The sequence below is a fragment of the Muntiacus reevesi genome, chromosome 9, assembly GCF_963930625.1.
Source record: "Muntiacus reevesi chromosome 9, mMunRee1.1, whole genome shotgun sequence".
NCBI lineage: Eukaryota > Metazoa > Chordata > Mammalia > Artiodactyla > Cervidae > Muntiacus > Muntiacus reevesi.
Genome location: NC_089257.1, coordinates 62,069,438 through 62,083,851, shown reverse-complemented (window position 1 = coordinate 62,083,851; position 14,414 = coordinate 62,069,438). Strand labels below are relative to the sequence as shown.

Here is a 14,414-nt window from a genome sequence, read left to right as displayed (position 1 = left end):
CTGGGGAGGGGGTGGTACATGAACTAGATGTTGGGGTGGGTGGGAGGCCATGTTGGGTCATAGGGCTTCTGTCACCCATGTCATACACTTATCCCAGGTTTGGAATTGCAGTGACCAGCAATTATAGTGACCTTTCTCTGTGCAGAGAGGGACCTGGGACAGCAGCAGAGCCTCCTGAGAAAGTCGGGGCTCAGGAATGGGGCGGGAAGGACATATACACTTCCCCAGAAGACAAGACTCTCCTCCCCTTAACCATTACCCAGCTGCTTCTAAGGCAGTGTCTTGAAGGAGGCGGGACATGGGGGCGGGGGTAGGTGGGAGGATCAGCTGGTTTCGATGGACCTTGTCCTTACACTGAGCGCTGGGTCGCAGATCCAACCATGGAGGCAGCTGCAGGTAGGAGGCTGGGAGAAACCCTCTGGAGGGGACTTCAGGGCAGAGGGCGGATTGGAAGGCTTTGGGACTAGGACACACTTGGTATTGGGGCTTGGAGCCCTGAAAATAGACTGGAAGTTAGGAGGTGAGAGGTGAGTGGGTGGATGTGTCTGCCTTCCTGGTCCACACCCTGTACTGATATGCTCAGATTTCTGTGTAGATCAGAAGGCCTGGGCCAGAGAGCGGAAGGAAGGGGAAGGGAAGACCCTTTTGGAGCAGAACACAGGGCGAGTCCTGAATTTGGGGGTTCCCCTAAGTCCTTTTCAGTTAACGATCATGGAAGTGGAGTCTCGGGGGGCAGACTGCGTCTCGTCCCCTCACCCTTTCTTTGCCTGGCAGATCTTCAGGACACAGCTTCCTTGGCCCTGTAAGTGCCATGCTGCGAAAGACTGGGGCAAGGAGAGGAAGGAACTGAAGGTGGGGAGGCTCATCGGCTGCCTTTGGCACTTCAAGGCGAGCCTGGGACCCAAGTCTGGATGTCAGCTTTCTCCTACCTTCGTGACTTGCCTCCTTGCAGGAAGTTTGAGTTTAACCCAAAGCTGGGCATTGATAATCCTGTCCTCTCCCTGGCTGAAGACTACGACCCTTCTGGTAACCTCCCCCAACCCCTTGGGACAACCAGTTCCTTTCCCCAGAGCCACCAGAGCACCACAAAGCATCCCGTCTCCTTGGAAACCACTCACTGTCTCCCTCTGATGGCAGCCTTGGTGGGGAGTGACTACATGGAGGTGGAAGAGGGCTGGGCTTTTTCCTTCTGTCCCAGCCACTCTGCCTGGGCTGTGTTCAGCCCCGCTGCCCGACACCTAACTGGGCAGAAACCTGTCCACTGTTCAATCACACGGGCAGGGGCTACCAGGCATAACATGACTTGGGTCATGTCCCCTTTCCTCCACCTTTTCTGCTGCCCACCTCCCCATCCAGATCTCTGGAGCCTGGAACGGCCTCGCTTCTACCTGCTGAATAAAGAGGAGGGCAGGACTTTTGGCTTCCACCTGCAGCAGCAGCCGGGCAGGGCTGGGCATGTGGTGTGCAGGGTGGAGCCAGGCTCTTCCGCCCAGCGCCAGGGTCTTCGAGAAGGGGACTGGATCCTAGGGGTGAACAACCACGTCGTGGAACATGAAGATTATTTGATGGTGAGGTTGGGCTGCAATCCCGGTGGTACGAGGGAACGTTCTATAGCACCTGAGGGAGACAGAAGCCTCTTGGTTACCTCCTTGGGTATGTGGGGGTGACATACCTCCCAGATGGGAGGTGGGAGGGTGGGGGGTCACCTCCCCCATCTCCCAGTATTTAGGGATGCCCCAGGTCAGAATGGTTGGGTAAAGGCCTCCAGAGAGCTGGTTCCCGTGGTGAAGAGTGTAGCTTCGGGGAGGGGACCTTCATAAAGGGGGCCGGCCCAAGCCCACTCCGCATGCCTGCTGTTCAGGTGATACGCCGGATCCGGGCCAGCGGGCCTCGGGTGTTGCTGACAGTCTTGGCGCAGCACGTGCACGAGGTGGCCCAAGCTCAGCGGGGAAACAATGCCCACCTCTGTCCCCCTCTCGGCCAGGGGGTCCGGCCTCGGCTGTGCCACATAGTGAAAGACGAGGGCGGCTTTGGCTTCAGTGTCACCCAAGGTGAGCTTAGAGCGCGGCAGGGGTCAGCAGGGGGGCCCTGAGCCCTGTTCTGGTGGGCGGCAGGCAGAAAGTCACCCTTTGGGCTTCCAGGACATCGGGGTCCTTTCTGGCTAGTGCTGAGCACTGGAGGAGCAGCTGAGCGGGCAGGAGTGCCCCCTGGGGCCCGGCTGCTAGAAGTGAATGGGGTCAGTGTGGAAAAGCTCACGCATAACCAACTCAACAGGAAGGTACGGCTGGTTCCTCTTGGTCCTCACCCCTCTGGGCCTGGTCCCTGTCTCGGGAAGCAGACTCTCAATCTCCCAGTCTGATCTTGTGCCTGTCACCATCCTTCCCTTTCCACTCTGTGCTCGCCACCCCCCTCCCCTCCTGAGGGCTTCATTCTAGGGCCTGGGAAGAAGGGCTGGGAGGGGGTGCCTGCCTCTGGCCTCCCTCCCCAGTTGGTTGATGCTGATGCCCTGCTGGGTCCCCACAGCTCTGGCAGAGTGGCAAGCAGGTGACCCTGCTGGTGGCAGGGCCAGAGGTGGAGGAACAGTGTCGCCAGCTGGGAATGCCCCTGGCTGCGCCTCTGGCAGAGGGCTGGGCACTGCCCACCAAGCCCCGCTGTCTGCATCTCGAGAAAGGGCCCCAGGGCTTCGGGTTCGTGCTCCGGGAGGAGAAGGGCCTTGACGGTCGCCTCGGTGAGTGGGAGCCCTGGGGATGAGGTGGGAAGGTGGGCCTTGGGGTGGGCACACCAGTGTCTGCATCCACTGCTCAGTGGACACAAGTGGTGGCCCTGGCTGAACCCCAGCCCGGGGCCTCCTCCTCCTGTGTTCCCCTGGGTCAGGCCCCCAGTGTGCACACAGTGGCCTGGGCTGGCACTGGCGGTCGGGGGGAAGGAGCCATGAGGGTGTCTGCATCCCAGGTCAGTTCCTATGGGAGGTGGACCCAGGACTGCCAGCGGAGAAGGCCGGGATGCAGGCTGGGGACCGGCTGGTGGCTGTGGCTGGGGAGAGCGTGGAGGGGCTGGGCCACGAGGAGACAGTGTCCAAGATCCGGGCGCAGGGCTCCCGTGTCTCCCTCATTGTCGTCGACCCCAAGGCTGACCGCTTCTTCAGCATGGTGCGAGCTGAGGGGCTGGGGCTAGAGAAGGGGCCGGAATGGAGCAGGGCTCAGGTTAGGGAGGAGCAACCGATTTGTCCGCTTCCTCTTTTCCAGGTTCGCTTGTCTCCCCTCCTCTTCTTGGAGAGCACAGAGGCTCCTGACTCTCCCCGGGGTAGTGGCTCAGCTTCTGTGGTTGAGAGCAAGAACCCACCTGTCGAAGACACAACAGTGGCTCCTGTCCCAGGCAACTTCCGCCGGTGCTTCCTGTACCCTGGGCCTGGTGGTGGCTACGGCTTCCGACTCAGCTGTGTGGCCAGCAAGCCTGGTCTCTTCATCTCCCAGGTGACGGATGCCCTGGGCACCTTGGATGTTTTCAATCCTTTGCGTCTTGATGAGCCTTTTTCTGCTTCCCTCCCAGAGCCCTAGAATACCCAGCAAACATTTCTGTGGTGTTCCAGGCTCCTCTAGACCCCACCTATTCCACCAGGTGACCCTAGGAGGCTCCGCTGCCCAGGCCGGGCTGCAGACAGGAGACATGATTCTGGAGGTGAATGGGTATCCCATGGGTGGAGACAATGACCTGAAAAGACTTCAGCAGCTGGCTGAGGCAAAGCCACCCCTGTGCCTGAAGTTGGCAGCCAGATCTCAGCAGGGCTTGGAAGCCTGGATTCCCCCAGGGTCTAGAGAGGTGAGGAAGAAGAGATAGCCAGAAGAGGAGGGGGTTGGTCAGAGAGGAGGGCAGAGCGGGAGGCTGCAGGGTGAAGCAGTTTGGGGGACCCTGGTTGGGACTTTAGGCCAGGGTGGGTGGGGACAGAAGGACCCCGGAGAAGAAGCCTCTATTTCTGGGCATTCCAGTGCAGGTGGGGGCAGGGAAAAGGAACTCTTCTGTTCCCTGAATGACTTCTTCCCATCTTTCTCTGCTTAGGACGGGGTTCTGGCCTCAGATCTGCTGTAGCACCCTGTGCTTGGCCATGATCTGCCCAAGCTTTCCTGTCTTCACCCTCCAGCCTGAGGTGGTAGGAGCTGAGATGCTCTCTTTAAACCAGAAGCTGCAGCTTTAGGACTCCTGATACCTCCAGTCACTGGATTGTTCAAGGTCTCTCTCCCTTCCCATGGGTCCACCTCCTGGAAGAGGATGTGGCCAGAGCCCTCAGGTGGGCCCATAAGGGAGCTTCCCCCTTGATTCTGGAGGAAGTCAGGTGGGGTCTTTGGGAGCTGTGCCCCAGAGATGAAGATCTGCTTGAGATGAGCAGTGCAATTTTGTGATTTATAACAAGAAATATATATTAAAGGGTCTTTCAATTACAGCTATCCTTGTTAATGAGGTACCTTTTGGAAAGCACCTAAGAATGGGGCACTGGTTTCCGGGAGAACCGATCATCTGATTAGCGGGCTGGAACTTTCAGTGCCTCCGCCACCCTCAGTCTCCTGGGAGGGGAGAGGGGCTGGAGGTTGAATTAATCACAGTGATCAGTGGATTGATTAATCATGCCTACATAATGAAGTCTCCATAGAAACCCAGAAGCACAGGTTCAGAGAGCTTTCTTTGTTGAGGAACACGTGGAGGTGCTGGGGGTGGCACACCTGGAGAGGGTGTGGAGCTTCCACGCTCATACCCCACCCCGTGTATCTCTTGCATCTGGCTGTTCTTGAGTTGTGTCCTTTGTAATAAAATGGTGATCTAGTAAGTAAACCATTTCCCTGAATTCAATCACTCTAGCAAATGATTGAACCCGGGGAGGGGGTTGTGGCTATCACTGATTGATAACCAGTTAGTCAAAAGCACAAGTGACAACCTGGACTTCAGATTGGTATTTGAGGTTGAGGGCAATCTTGTGGGACTGAGCCCTTAACCTGTGGGATCTGATGCTATGGCCAGGTAGATAGTGCCACAATTGAGTTAAACTGTAACACAGAAGTTAAATTATGTCTACAGAGAATTACTTGGTGTGGGAAACCTCCCCGCCCCCCTTTTAAAAATGTGTTATATTTATTTCTCTTGGAGGAAGTTTAAGCACCATGGTGGTGTGGTGGTTTAGCTGTTCAGTCGTGTCCAACTCTTTTGTGACTCCATGGACTGTAACCTGCCAGTCTCCTCTCTGTCCATGGGATTTTCCAGGCAAGAATACTGGAGTGGGCTGCCATTTCCTTCTTCAGGGGATCTTCTTAATCCAGGGATTGAATTTAGGTCTCCTGCATTGCAGGTGAATTCTTTACTAAGCTACCCAGGAAGCCTTTTAAGCACCATAGCTAAAAGATAAACAGTTGTGCATAGTGGAAACAATTGTGCATAGTGAGTAGAATCCTGATGCTTATTTCTACCTAAACCTCCACCTGTTCTACATGAAAGATCAGTCTGTAAGGATGAAACACAAATTACTGAAAGGAAGAATCTATAGAGGGTGAAAATGAACTGTTTCTGCTATTTCTATTATGGTGAATATATTCTATTATTCCCAAGAGATGGCAGAACAGTTAGAATATATTTGGTTATTCCTACTTTATACAAAATTAATTAAACTAAGTAAACTTTTAAAATGACATTATAAATTCAATAAAAGGCAATGCTGGGAATTCTTTTCAAAATCTCCCCCTTCCACATTTAACCAGAAATGAAGTAGAACTGAGAACGTTGTAGTAAAAAAAAAAAAAAAAAAGGAGAAGCAGAGAGTATTCCCTTTTCAGGTGGGCTGTGGGGCTGGCTAGGATTGAAGCCATCTGGAACTTGCCCTAAGCATGACTGCAGGATGTTGGGTATATTACAAGAATTTGGAGACTAGTTGCACCTTCCCTCTGTGGGCACCTGAGGATTGTGGGGGCTGGTGCCTAGTCACTGTTGGTCCTTTATAGAAAAGGCCTTTATCCACAAATCTGGCTGCCTTTGTTGGTGCTGGTGGGGATAGGGTGACCAAAAGGGCTCCAGGCTCAAGGGGTGGGACCCAGACTCTCTAGGAGAGAAGTTGAGACCTAGTCAAATTTCTCTCTTCTTATTCCATCTTCAGGGTAATGGGTCAGTTCACAGCTGAGATATTCCCATGAGAGGCACTCCTCTCTGCCAAAAAAAACACATCTCACAGTCCTGCTGAGGTCTACATCAAGACACCTTTATTGCTGGGGTCTCAGAGGGCCCCAGAGACTGGAGACTCACAGCCTCAAAGATCCAGGGGGTTGAGTCCAAACTGGCGGAGCTGCTCCTTGAACCTGGCGTGGAGTCTCAGCACAGCCCCGTCCCACTGAGGCTTCACAGCTCTCAGCTTAGCCAGGAGCCGGTCCAGGCTGTCCTGCAGACACCGAGCTTCAATCTCAGGAAGGGAGAGGGTGGGGTGAGGGGTGCCCCCAGCCTGGTCTGTAAGCTTTCCTGGCCAGTGTTTCTTCAAGCTCTTATTCTTAGTGGGTAGGCATGGTTGGATCCCCTAAGACAGAGCAGAGTCCCCTGTGGAGATGCTTCTTTCGCTTCCCCTGGGGCTGTCAGGGGCTGTCATTGTCATACTCGCTGGGATCTGTGGGGATGGGGGAGGGCTGGATACTGGGATGGCTGGTCTTCAGAGGGTAGGGCTTACATGTAAGACTTCCTCATACTTGGCCTCCATGTCTGCCACGTGGGCCCGAAGCTGAGCCAGAGTCCGGTCCCGCTCTCCCAGGGCCTGCTTGGCCTCCCTCTGTGCAGTCTCAGCCTCCCTCTGGCACAATTCTGGGGGAGATGGTGCCACGGGGAGGATGAAAGAGGACACTCTGAACAGAATCTCCCACCCAAAGAGCACAACATGAGCAGGACTGTTCCAGACTCCCCCAGAGCTGTCAACTTCCCCTAGTTCCTATAAAGAGCTGACATATACCATTAACAGAGAGAGAGGGCTTGGGACAAGAGATTTGGCTCCCAAATCAGGTTGCCATTCCTTACTTCTGTAACATCTGACACGCCTCTAAGACTCAGTTTCTTCACCTTTATAGAGAAAATGACACATACTTCACAGGTGTGCTCTGAGAGTTAAATGTGATAATGTGAGGACTTCCCCAGTGCCAGTGGCCAAGACTGCACTCCCAGTGCTAGGGGCTCAGGTTTGATCCCTAGTTGGGGAACTAGATCCCACACACTGCAACTAAGAGTTCACATGCCCCAGCTAAAGTTCCCACATGCTCCCAACTAAGACCTGGGGCAGCCAAACAAATAAATAAATAAAAATACATTTTAAAAAAATGTGATAATGTGTGGGAAAGCACCTAGTATGTAGGAGGTGCTTAATAAATGCTGATTGCATTTGAGATAAGGCAAAGATTAGGAAAGGAACTCAGGGTCTGTGTGGGCAGATAAGCAACTCTTGGATATCTAAAGCTAAACTAAAGCTATTTTAGGATAAGAAAACTTTGAGGCCAAAATTATGGAAAATCTGTGCCATGCTAAAATTTTTCAACTCTGTCCTGTTACCAAGATGGAAGAGAGCAAAAGCTTCCTGTTTTTTTTTTTTTTTTTTTTTTTTTTTGCTTTGTTGCTTATTTAGAAGCTCATTTATTTATTACTGAATAGTTATTTAGGACCTACCACACATTAGGTCTTGAAGATACAGAGGTAAGTAATTCAAACGGTTACATTCAAGCTTGCTTTCATTCTAAAAATTAGCCAAACTAAGAGAGAATGTGTTTTGCTCATGAGAGACATGGCGGCGGTGGGGAGTAAGGACTGTCTTTAGAGAGACCATTGAGAGAGGGAGATGCAGTGAGAAAGTTAGGTCTTCTTCACTTATAACTTAAAGTTTAAGATAGGGTATTTTTTGCCATCCTGAACATTCTGTTGCAAGTGGTAGGAGGTCAGTGGGGAAGACAGTATGAGAGCTTAAATTGAGGGAGTTTGCTTAAATTAAGCAAACATAGTTAAGCTTAACCCCACTCCAGTACTCTTGCCTGGAAAATCCCATGGACGGAGGAGCCTGGTGGGCTGCAGTCCATGGAGTCGCTAAGAGTTGGACACGACTGAGCAACTTCACTTTCACTTTTCACTTGCATGCATTGGAGAAGGAAATGGCAACCCACTCCAGTATTCTTGCCTGGAGAATCCCAGGGACAGGGGAGCCTGGTGGGCTGCCGTCTATGGGGTCGCACAGAGTCGGACACAACTGAAGTGACTTAGCAGCAGCAGCAGCAGTTAAGCTTAAATTGAGCTTAAAATGAGAGCGTTTTCTAAAGAAAGACCATCCTAACTCCACCCCTTCAGGCTGGACTACATCAGTGATCCTCTGAGAGAAAGTGCTGTGAGGGTAGGGTGTGCTGTGTGTATGTGCTAAATTGCTTAGTGTTCAACTCTTTGTGACCCCATGGAATGGGGCTGTCCAGGCTCCTCTGCCCATGGGATTCTCCAGGCAAGACTACAGAGTGAGTTGCCATGCCATCCTCCAGGGGATCTTCTTGACCCAGGGATGGAACACGCGTCTTTTAAGTCTCCTGCATTGCCAGGCGGGTTCTTTACCACTAGGGCCACCTGGGAAGCCTACCTAACTGCTCGCGCAGGCCCTTCACTTCTTCCTCCAGCTGCCTGCTGCGACTCTGCATTGCCGCCTGAAGGCTCCGGCACTGACGACTCATCTCTGCCAGAGCGGTGGGTGGCCAGGGACCCAGGTGGGGAGAGAGCAGTGGAGAAAAGACAAGGAGTTGTGGGTGGGGAGGGCTCTGCTTGATCCAGTGGACAGGGGCATAAAGGTCTTTTGGGGGCCTTCCCTGGCAGGCCAGTGGTTAAGACTTCACCTACCCATGCAGGGGATGTGGGTTTCATCCCTGATCTGGAAGCTAAGATCCCACATTCCTCAGGGCCAAAAACACAAAACAGAAGCAATATTGTAACAAATCCAATAAAGACTTAAAAAATGGTCCACATCAAATTAAAAAAATAATCTTAAAAAAGAAGGTCTTCTGGGTTCTTCTTGTGGTGATCTGAGAAGGTGGGGACAGAGCTAGGAAACAAGATACCCACCCGCTGTGCCAGCTCAGGATGGGAATTCAGCCCCTCCTTCCCACCCACTCCCACGGGAGGAGTGAGACAAAGGCTAGGGCTGCGTTTTATAACCCACGTGACATCAAGCACTTAGCACTGCACTCATGGACGGTTTCTGCCCAAGACCACAGATCTTCCTTTGGTTCCTTCAGGATCCCTGTGCGTGCTGGGAGGGCTGAGGCTAGGTACGGCAGTTTGAAGTCCTCCTTGTCTCCCTTCCTAGCATCCTCGGGCCCTCCCAGTTGTCTCTTGCAGACCCCTGTCTCCCGCCCACCTGCTTCATCATCCTCACACCTGCATATATGGCCTTCCCTTCGCTCCGGGCCCCCTCCAGTTCAGCCTCCAGGTCTCTGATCCTCTGCTTCAGCTGGTCTTCAGAAGCCTTGGCTCGGCGGGCTTCATCCCTCTGCAGAGCTGTGAAGAGTCCAGAGCGGCCCTCTGCACTGGTTGGGGACTCCACTGACTCAGCCCCCAGAGCTTGATGGATTCTGTCCACCTTCAGAAACCTGGTGGCAGGCTGCCAGTCTCTCATTGTCATTCTGTGTTTCCCTTCCCCACCTTAGAATCCTACAGACTCTTTGTTACTAAGAGGGAAAAACTCCCTCTGTATTCCAGCTATAAAAAAATAGCTTTCTTTATCAGCCCTCACTGCCCACCTTGTCCTCACGACCCCAACTCTTGACAATCTTTTCCCATTAGGGGATGGTTAGAGATCAGCTCAGCCCTCCACCATGGCTCCAAAACTTTAAGCTCCCAGGGATACACAAATGCCCACTGTCTCTGTTGCCCCCAGAACTTCCACCCTTCTTACCCAAGCGGTCTTGGAGCACCTCCTTTTCCAGCAGCGCCAGTCTGAGCATGGATTTGGCCTCCACATCTGCCCTGGCAAGACGGCAGACCCTCAGCCTGTCAGGATCTCAGCCTTCCCTACTCCCCTCCCACCCTCCTCCTGTACCCTGGACTTCTCTCTTTTTTTGTGGGCGATATGAGGACCACTAAATGAGGGATCTCTGACGGCAAAGTCTAATGAGTTCACTGCCCAGCACATAGTAGGGACTTAAAAGATGTGTAATGAATATATAAGGAAGGCACAGAGCCGGAAAGGATTCATGGGCACTGATTTTCCCACATTCCCAGCTCCATGGAACCTGGATATGGATATAAAGGGGGAAGGCCAAGACAGCTCCATCTTGTCACGCAGAGGGCTGAATTCTCTCTGGAGGTCTCTGAGCCAGAACAAGGAGAGGCAGGGAGGCACCCACTTCCACCCAGTCTGACTCACCAGCACCTGCATTCCTTTTCTTCTTCTGGGCCCCAGCTTTTGTCCCTTTTTGTTTGGTCTTAGGTGGCATCTCCTTCCTGTCCTGGAGGGAGGGAGGGGGCTCATATTTAGGCCTGGACGTGGAGAAGCTCTCCTGACTCCCTAGAGGCCCAGAAGTCCCAGGAGAATTAGTGCTCTCGTCTCCAAGTCTGTCTCTTACTTTCCAGAAGCTTCAGTTCTTGGTTTCCTTGGAAACTTAGGCAATGCTGGGGCCAGTGGGAAGGATGAACCCGTTTCTCTCTACCAGTCAGGCTTTAAGTACAGAAATCATTCCTCTCAACCCTCTTTCAGAGAAAATAAAGCTCAGTACCTGGCCCCTTCTCTCTTTCCATCATCCTTACCCTGCCTCTTCCTTTCTCCAAGACCCTCACTTGTCTCTGTTGTGTCTCCCTGTGGTGTGACCCACTCTCCAGGAGGGGCAGAGAAAAGACCCAACCAGCAAGGAGTTGGAGGAGGAGATTGTGTTCTGGGACCCAATCCGGAGTGGCAAATATCATTTGGGGGTGGGACTGAGAACTGGAAGGCTGGGCTTCAGGTGGCTGCATGTTGTCCAGGCAACTGGGAAACATGGAGTTGATAGGAAGGTACATGCATGCTTGCTTAGTCGCTTTAATCATGTCTGGTAGAAGGGGCTAAGTACAACGCTTAAAATACCAAGGTCTCAGAGGGCCAATACTCTTCTTGTCCCCAGATCCTAAGTGTAGTTTGAGGAAAAAGGGCTTTGGAACTGATTAACTAAGATTCACTTCTATGTAGCACTGCCTGCAATTTGGACACTTATAAATTACAGATGTACACATCGAAAAAAAATCAGCTATTGTGCTGATACAGAGGAAAAGAACTGACGGTAGCCATTTGGGGTGATTTACACTTCCCAAAGTCTTATCAACAAAACAACATTATTAAATAGGCTTAAAATTGAAGATCCCTTTCAGGAAGGTATTCTATGGTGAATGAGGGAAAGAAATTAAGAAGATGGTAGTTGAGAGAGTTTCCTATTTCAGATAAACGAGACACAGAGGAGAGTTAGACCTAGGACCTCAAGGTTCTGTGCTAAGTCGCTTCAGTCGTGTTCGACTCTTGTGACCTCTTGTGACCCCATGGACTGTAGCCCTCCAGGCTTCTCTGTCCGTTGGATTCTCCAGGCAAGAATACTGGAGTGGGTTGCCATGCCCTTCTGACGTAGATGCAAATCAAGAGGAAAGGGTACCAGTTAGAGACAGGAGCTTTTGACTTATCCTTACCCTTCTCCAGATATGTAAATTTGGGTAAATCATTTTCCTTGCTCAGCCTTGGTTTCCTAAATCTTTAAATCTTTGATTTTGGGCAATTCCCTGGCAATCCAGTGGTTAGAACTCTGTACTTCCACTGCAAGAGGCATGGGTTCGATCCCTGGTTTGGAAACTAAGATCCAGCAAGCTGCAGTGTGTGGCCAAAAGATAAATCTTTGTTTCTGTAAATCTTGAAAGGCTTGGATTTTCACCAGGTATTTACAGGACTATATTCTTTTATGGTGACTTAATATATTTCCTCTTTCCCCCTATGCCTGTCTGTGGTTGACTTTCAGACAGTTGCTGAAAAAATAACCAGCTTGGTTCCCTATGGCTTTGAGTTGATTTGGGCTCCCTCTAGTGGCTTTTCTTGACCTTCTACTGAGTCTCCTGCATTTTTCTATTTAAATTATTTATGGAACAATGTTGGGGGAGCCCCTCACTTAGGGATGCTGCCTAGCATCTTGCTAGAGTCACGAATAGTTGGAAAAATAAATCTGAGGAAAGGAGAATGCTGAGTGGCTTGCCCTGGTCAGCTGTTCCCTCCCCGAAACCCCTCTCTCCAGCCTTTTGCTATTGGGAGCCTTGTTGTCTGTCTTCCACCCAGATTTGTGAACACCAAAGTGGCTAAAATGAAAACAGCAAAAACTTCAGGGCTTTCCCCCTTGCGGATTTAGGGAGCTGCAGACTCTTTCTTTAGATATTTCTCTGTCTTCCTCAACAGTTTTGGTCAATTGCCTGTTGTCAGGAACAGATCTGAAGAAACAGCCATGAGATCTTGGGGGGGAGGGATCCTTCTAGGTAGTAGAGATTCAGGCAGAGCCCGAGGATATTTATTTGTCACCTTCACAGCTGCAGGATACCTCTCTGACCCCAGGGACATTTTACAGAGTAAAGGGAAGAGCCAGCCTTGTTCTTCGCAATGCTTACTGTTCCTCTACTTCAGTGCCAGAAAATCTTGCCCACATGTCCCAAATCTGAAGAAGACTTTTCTTATAACCTTGACACGCTTTCATTTACTCCTGCCCTTCCCCCACCACCCCACGCTACCCCACTGACAACCCTCTCTCCCCGCATAGGAAAGCAGTAGAGGTCTCTGTCCTGTCTTTCCCCTCATTCAGAATTCTGTGCTGGGGACTTTTCCATAGAACAATTAGTGTCTCTGCTAGGCTGATGCAGGGAGTCACATATTGAGGAAGAGATTACAGAGAATAAACAACATATCGTGTCTCGGAAGAGCATTTACTTTTCAAATACATTCAGTCAACTGACTTTCAGGTGCAGAATGAGGATGTGGTTTGGGGTGAAGGTGAAATGGAATAAGAAGAGTGCCACAGATCACATGATGCGATACAAACTGAGCCAGCTCTAGAATCATCCAGGAATGACATTGTGCTCTATGATTCAATCTCTAGTACGTTTTGAAAATAAGCCAAGTGAAAATTGGGAAAGAAAGGTCAATCTTTTGTTCTTTTTTTTTTTCCTCCATTAACCTCAGTTCAGAAGTGAAAAGAGGAAAGATCATTTCAGCAGAATTCTGCCTTCCTTTAAATAGGATCCCATCTTGGGGTTTTAAAGAGACACAGAGAGAAGGTCACCCTCTTTACTTTATTCAGATGTGAGACATAGGTCATCATGCATTAAAAGAAATATGGCTTGCTGCAGCAGGAACAAAGCTCAAATTACACCATCCCATTCTATAATATATAGACCATACTGAACGTAATACAAATTGGAAGCTTTAAACCAAGCCAGAGATGGTGTAGATGAGCCACAAGCTCATATGCAACTCCAAGGGTTACTTTCTCACCCTGAGAAATCTGTATGCAGGTCAAGAAGCAACAGTTAGAACTGGACATGGAACAACAGACTGGTTCCAAATTGGGAAAGCAGTATGTCAAGGTTGTATATTGTCAACCTGCTTATTTAACTTATATGCAGAGCACATCATGTGAAATGTCGGGCTGGATGAAGCACAAGCTGGAATCAAGATTGCCAGGAGAAATATCAATAACCTCAGATATACAGATGACACCACCCTTAGGGCAGAAAGTGAAGAACTAAAGAGCCTCTTGATGAAAGTGAAAGAGGAAAGTGAAAAAGTTGGCTCAATATTCAACATTCAGAAAACTAAGATCATGGCATCCAGTCCCATCAATTCATGGCAAATAGATGGGGAAACAATGGAAACAGTGACAGACTTTATTTTTTTGCGCTCCAAAATCATTGCAGATGGTGACTGCAGCCATGAAAAGACGCTTGCTCTTTGGAAGAAAAGCTATGACAAACCAAGACAGCATACCAAAAAGCAGAGACATTACTTTGCCAGCAAAGGTCTGTCTAGTCAAACTAGACTTTGTCTAGTTTTTCCAACAGTCATATATGGATGTGAGAGTTGGACTATAAAGAAAGCTGAGCACCAAAGAATTGGTGCTTTTGAACTGTGGTGTTGGAGAAAGTTCTTGAGAGTCTCTTGGACTGCAAGGAGATCAAACCAGTCTATCCTAAAGGAGATCAGTCCTGAATATTCATTGGAAGGACTGATGCTGCAGCTGAAATTCCAATACTTTGGCCACCTGATGTGAAGAACTGACTCATCTGAAAAGACCCTGATGCTGGGAAAGATTGAAGGCAGGAGAAGGAGATGACAGAGGATGAGACAGTTTGATGGTATCACCGACTCGATGGACATGAGTTTGAGTAGGCTC

The 14,414-nt window shown here is 50.5% G+C and overlaps 2 protein-coding genes across 3 annotated transcripts; one reads left to right on the top strand and one right to left on the bottom strand.

Moving 5' to 3' along the window:
* Positions 1–359: 359 nt before the first annotated feature.
* NHERF4 (NHERF family PDZ scaffold protein 4) lies at positions 360–4,414 on the top strand. Of its 2 annotated transcripts, none has more exons than XM_065944428.1 (11): positions 360–396; positions 775–802; positions 953–1,026; positions 1,357–1,568; positions 1,862–2,051; positions 2,166–2,278; positions 2,524–2,728; positions 2,953–3,149; positions 3,246–3,473; positions 3,619–3,819; positions 4,057–4,414. In XM_065944428.1, exons 1-11 carry the CDS (start codon positions 381–383, stop codon positions 4,084–4,086), a joined length of 1,494 nt encoding a protein of 497 aa, XP_065800500.1. In that variant the 5' UTR covers positions 360–380; the 3' UTR covers positions 4,087–4,414. The 2 variants fall into 2 exon arrangements, with proteins under 2 accessions (XP_065800500.1, XP_065800499.1); XM_065944427.1 differs by having other exon boundaries at positions 2,142–2,278.
* Positions 4,415–6,283: 1,869 nt separating this feature from the next.
* On the bottom strand, positions 6,284–10,805 carry DRC12 (dynein regulatory complex subunit 12 homolog). Its single transcript, XM_065946195.1, has 7 exons — positions 10,777–10,805; positions 10,397–10,478; positions 9,926–9,991; positions 9,409–9,528; positions 8,618–8,710; positions 6,692–6,822; positions 6,284–6,412 (listed from the first exon to the last, which is right to left on the bottom strand). Exons 2-7 carry the CDS (start codon positions 10,464–10,466, stop codon positions 6,284–6,286), a joined length of 609 nt encoding a protein of 202 aa, XP_065802267.1. The 5' UTR covers positions 10,467–10,478; positions 10,777–10,805.
* Positions 10,806–14,414: the final 3,609 nt, after the last annotated feature.